General features: G+C 41.9%; 1 protein-coding gene across 1 annotated transcript in view; it reads right to left on the bottom strand.

The window, feature by feature from the left end:
* Positions 1-240: 240 nt before the first annotated feature.
* ATF6 (activating transcription factor 6) overlaps positions 241-6,000 on the bottom strand; it is a 235,559-nt gene continuing 229,799 nt past the window's right edge. Inside the window, exon 16 of the mRNA XM_070366586.1 lies at positions 241-5,361. Within this exon, the coding sequence (XP_070222687.1) occupies positions 5,153-5,361 (209 nt within the window). The 3' untranslated portion in view covers positions 241-5,152. The remainder of the gene's footprint in view (positions 5,362-6,000) is intronic.

Here is a 6,000-nt window from a genome sequence, read left to right as displayed (position 1 = left end):
TTCTTAGACAATTGTTTTTCCCCTTAGTAAGACTGTAGTTTAAATATTTGGACACAATAAAGGAAACTTTTACTTAACCAGGTTGGGAAGAAGAGTGGAAAAGAGCTCAATTGTTTCATCTAAACAGTGACAAGCCACGAAACCATGTCAGGCTTCCCTTCTCATTATTAATCACTTAACACTACAGATTCATTTTGGGTCTTTTTTTTTTTCTCTTTCTACATACAGAACAAAACCAAGCAAGTTTAAAAATTCTTTATTTGAAGTTTAGACAAAGAACAAGTATTGCATCATAAAGACTTGCTTAAAAGCATATCATAGTCTGCTGTCATTGTTTCTTTATGTGTTGAAAACAAAACAAAACAAAAAATTTAAGGGAGAAAATGGTACATCTTTCCTCCATATTTTAACCCATTCTTAACTGAGCACCGATACAACCTTACAAAGAAAGTCCTGGTGAAACGACATCTCTGATGCTCTCTCCTCGGGTTCTAATGGCTCCGTGGGAGAAGCACTATCGGTCTCAGACTAACCATACTGCCAGTGTGATGACAAGTGACAAGTATCTCTAAGGCCAGTAGTACAGAGCAGTTTCCATCTAAAGTTCTATTTCCCCACTCTCTCTCATGAAGATGACTGACCTAGAAATGAGGGCTGAGTGTGAGTTAAAAGGGTCCAATATACATCTGTCGCGAAAGTCAGCCCACTAAACTGTCTGAGATGATCCTGCTGGGCAAGACGCCAAGCCTCCAGGTCTGCTTGTTGACTAATGGTCAGCAGCATCACTGGGGGCAAGCAGCACTGTTGCTGACCTTGGAAACGGTCAACTATGTTTTATTTACTCCTTGGTTCCCCATTTAATATAATTAAAAGCCTTTTAATGTGCTGAGTCTCTAAGGCTTCAAGGTAGCAAACCACTATGTTGAGTATGGTGCCCACTTTTGACAGTGACTAGCCACGACCTGACTCACACACAGGACAAGTTTCCTGATCCAGATGCCTTTGTCACCTTCTTTTCATAAGTTCTCACAGAAAACCTGACAGATATCAACACAGAGGTATTAGAATAAACTGCGAAAAGTCCTAGTCTTGTCCAAAATAAAATTTATTTTAAGTTTACTCATTAAAAATATAAGTTAACAGAACAGACTCTTTTTTCAGGTAAGAGAAAAGTGTTTTTTTTTTTTAATGTGCACAGTTCCATCTGGACTCTGGCAACATTTTGGGTGGTAGTCCAATGTTCTATTTCCTAGAAAATTAAAAATTAATCTCAACCCCTAGGGGTGAGGGGAAATAGGAACTGCTCCCTCCCAAATATTATTAGGTGTAAGAATAAAAATTTCTTACATTTCATTTTCTCTCTTTAAGCTTTATTCTGCCTTTCAGGTATAAGTTATAATTAGCATTCATATTAGCAGCGAAGATCCTCATTTCTGTAAATTAAAATGACTCAAGACTAACAGAAGTAGCATTTGGCAAAGAATGAGGGGTCTGTAGAGGGTCAAAAATGTCTATCAATTCTGGCATTAAGCAATCTTATTTGAGAGGTTAATTTGTATGAAAACAGCCAATAGGATAGTACGCAAGGTCTCATTTGAAGTTGAGTCCTGTGACTCTGAAACAGGAAGCTGAGTTGGCCCAGCAGTGTGCAGTGGAAAGAGGGCTTTCACGGTGGAAAATTTCCATGAGGTCAGACTGAAGGGGGCATGGACTCTAACTCTGGCTCTTCAGTAAAAGTGGTTACTTCTAATAGTTGAAAGTGGAAGCTGCTTTGAAACTTGGCAATGTGTTAGAAAGTCAAATATAATTACAAGTTTTTCTCTCTGATTGTCAAGTTTCACCACCTGAGGTTAGTAAAATGGTGAGAATCAGAAAATAGTACAAAAGCTGCAAAGAGCTTGAGAATTCTCCAGCTTTAATCACTCCAGATGCCGCAGTAGCAGGGTCTTATCAGAGTGTCACTGCTGTGACTACTGGGGGTTCATTCCCGGGAGGCAGATTCAAGCCAGGAAAGTTTAATCGGGACAGTGTCTCTTTAAAAATGCTAGAAAAATCAGTTTGAATCCCAAATTTCTTGTCTGTTTCTAAGTAGTGTTTATTCAGAACACTCAGGAATGACTCATGTAACATTGCTGCTTTCAAATACCTCTGAGTCTACTTCTTGCTAACAAGAGAAGGCAAAGAAATGCCAGCTTTGTTCTGAAGCCTGTAGTCTTTTTTTTTTCTTTTTTTAAATTAGAAGATGCTCTGAGCTTTCATAATCACAGGGAATTTCTTATTTGTGAAACGACAAACACTACCCAATAACATAACTACAAGGATGGCAAGCAATGTTTCTTTCAAGATGATCCTTTCACAAACCCTAACTTTAGAAAGAGACATTTCACACTGTGGTCCTAATGGAGCTGTGTCCCTGTTCTGCTGAGTGAGTTAACCCCCCGGGGAAGCAGCCCCTGACATCTGACTCAGTAGGTAGCACAAGGGAACATCTACTTCCATGAAGCCTTAAAAAGTCGCAACCAGGTGGGAAAAACACCCAGAAGTCTTCACCATCACTTCCCACGAGAGTAGTACCAGTGCCCCAAAGGGCACAGCCATCTAGGAACAGGTGGACTTGACCTCTCCGTGACCTTATCTAATATCCTCACACATTTGCAAAATACCACTTAAAGACTTAATAAATTAAAAATTAAATAAATATACACCCACATATCCGCCATAATTCCTGGTTGCCATCCCCAAAAGGCAATCTCACCACAACAATTAGGGGAAAAAAACAGCTTAATTTATTCATCAGGCACAGCAACTTTCCATTTCCTAAAGGACCTTGAGCTAGCGTACAGGCGTTAAAATAACAATACCATTATGCCCAGGGATTAGCAGTAGCCTTGACAGTAGTTTAAAAAGTATATTTCTTTGCACTTGTCAGTTGCCTTTCACTCATTTCCTGAAACTGTACCCTGAGGAGAATCCTGTTCCCACCTCTCAAAAAGATCAACTGCAGAATAGGTCATGACAAGGAGCAGAAAGGTCGGTGAGTGCAAGCAGGCAAGGCTCCCAGGCTGCTTTTTATGGGCACTTCACAGGTACTCTCAATCCACACTTAACCCACCTGAAAGGCATTCAGGGGACGCAACATGTAAGCCTTCAGTCTGGCCACTTGGTAAAATGAGCGCAGGAAAAGCTGGGAATGAAGGGAAAAAGTAAAAGCGAGTGCTAAAACCAAGAACTCCACGTGATGGTTCGCTCTTGTGTGATTCAGTGCAAAGGACAGGAAGGAAGCACCGTCTATAATCACTCCATGCACACTTCATGTGTATCCACCGTAATGACTACCTCAGTTCCAGGGGAAGACTGGCAGCTTGGGAATGACCATGTCGCCACTGACTACTAGCCATGGCAGCAGCCTCTTGTTTGGAATAATTCACAGGACAGAATGGGAAGGATCAGGGCCAGGAGAAGACACTCCTGGAGAAGATGGCCTGCAGCCTAAAGGTCTTCTAGGCGCTGCCTTCTCTTTCTTGGTGCCCAGTAGAAGGATGAGTGGTCCCCTGGAAGTGGCTCTTGTCTGAAATTGCCCAGGACAGACAAATCACAGTGGAGTGCTGCCCTGATTTAAAACAGTTTGTGCATACAGAAAAGGAGGCTACAGATACTTCCCAAACACCAGATTCCCGGGGAACAGAGCAACAGAGCCCCCTACTTCCCCTCACAAGAGTTAAACTGATTTCCTCCAAAAGCATCTAACTGACTTAGACAGAGAAGCATCACTGTCCAGACAGAAGTGCTGGTGCGTCTTCAGAAGTATTTAGGAACTATGCTAATTTCACAGGCAGAAAACTAACTGGCTACATATAAATCCTTGAGTTGATATATTTTCTCTGTTCTTTTCTTGCAGGGAGGAAGAGACTGATACAGTGTGGAATGGAAGGGAAGAAATCTGACCAAAGCAAGTCCATTAGGATAAGAAGCGGTGTTTGCAGAATGCATTCTACCGAGAAATTGAAAAGTTTCAGAGGAGGAGAGGGTCAAAGACCCATTTTTGAAGCTAAAGGTAGAAATCACAGAGGAGAAGAAAGTAAAGTACAAGTGAACAAAGTACGATATTTTTCTGTTTCGTTTTTAATAATGGGAGGACAAAAGAATTAAATTCCTTCACTGCCTTTTCACTGGAGAACTGATAATTACTGCCATATTATGGGATGCACTCCACCAGTAGGAATCTAATTTGCCTGTGTGCATAGTCTTAAAGGAGTAAATACCTGTCAATTCTCAAGAGAAAAAACTCGTGTTTGTTTAAATCTAAAGTCACCTACATGCTCCTTACTTGAACTGGGTCATATTACTAGAAGGTGTGTAGTGTGTGGAGATTCACAGTCAAGTGAAGGAAAATGGCTTTAATTAAACTGCAGTCTCATCAAACTTTCAGTGTTTTAAATACATTTGTAAATGGAGCTATCTCCTCTTTCAAAAAGACCCCCACCACCGTCTCTTCCATTTCATCCTCTCAAATTCACTACCCTCCCCCGGCAATACAGTTGTTCTCGTGGCGTTTCAGGTGTGAACCACAAATCCCAAGATAAACTTTGCCACTGGAGGATTTTCCCTTTTACCTAACACTCCAAAGGGTTTGCCTCTCTTGGGGATGCTTTTGGCCCTGCTGGTTCTGACATTTGCTTTCCAATAAGCATACATCCACAATTGGTTTGCATTAAGTTGATGAAAGATCTAATCAGTGGAAACATCTGTGTGCTGTTAAATCAAAGTATGGTACCTATAAGTGAAATGGCAGAGACGGGAAGCAGGTCTTATTTGAAAGAATATGACTATTTAAACACAAAACAAATACAGAGGGAAAAGTAATTTAGAAAAGTACAGGGAAAAAAAATCTACACCAGGCAGCGGTGAAGAATGCAGGGCTACCTGTGCCCCCAGAGAACTGCTGCTTGCCTTGTGTCTGAGCTTCAGTGCTCTTCAAGTGGATAGGCAGATGGTGAGAAATGGAGCAGCTTCGTTTTTTCCTCTTCTCTCTCTGGAATTCTATTATGAGGCAGTTCTCTGCTTGCCACCGAGGCAAAAAGAAACATTTCCCTCACCCACTCACCAGTCTGGCAGGGTCCCATTCTTAGTTCTCCAATGTAGCCCCAGGGTACTATTGTAATGACTCAGGGATGGTGCTGACAACATGGGCTGCCTCTGGGGCTGCTGGAGGGGAACCAAAGAAGGTGTTGGTTTGATTCCTCTGCTGATCCCGGAGGTAAGGAGGAACTGACGAGCTTTTGATGTGGAGGATTCTGGTGTCCATCACCTGACAGTCAATCTGCATCATCACTTCGTAATCTTGCCCGTTGATCACATTCTCTGCAGAGAGGAATACACACAAGGAATAAATATTCAACAGAAGGTGAAATTCCGCTATAAGCTTGAATCCCAGGAAGACATCATGAGCTCCAAGGTGTGAACTGTCAACATGCTTTCAAGGGTATAGAGAGAATTCATCAGTCACTAATCAGAGCTACAGTGCCAGGATGGGCTGTCCTCTCCTCAATTCTGGTTTCTAAACAACCTTCACTGGCTCAGGAGGCGCTGGAGGCACTGTCAGAATAAATACCGCAGGTTACCTATTCACAGACATTGTATGTCTTGTATGCTTTCCATGCAGTGTAGCACCACGACTGCAGCAACTGGAACAGCAGGGGATTTCAGATGCAGAGGGTGGGGAGTGGGTGCAGCGGGAAGAATACTTAAGTCCTCTCCTTCCCTTTCAACAGTGGGAAGGAGTAATCTGTCAAATGGACCACCACATCATGTGAATCGTAAGGGGGCCTTGGCCAAGACTGCTTGGTTCCTGTGCATCAGTAATATTTCTAATTAAGATATTCCCAACTATGCATTTAAGGGTTAGAAATTAGGAACATAAAAATACAGTGAAGGCTATAATAATTTATTCCCTGATTTGTAATTCCGGGTGGTTTTTTCCAACTTGTAGTCAATGAAACT

Source organism: Bos mutus, chromosome 3 (genome assembly GCF_027580195.1).
Source record: "Bos mutus isolate GX-2022 chromosome 3, NWIPB_WYAK_1.1, whole genome shotgun sequence".
Lineage (NCBI taxonomy): Eukaryota > Metazoa > Chordata > Mammalia > Artiodactyla > Bovidae > Bos > Bos mutus.
This window is presented reverse-complemented; position numbering and strand designations above follow the sequence as displayed.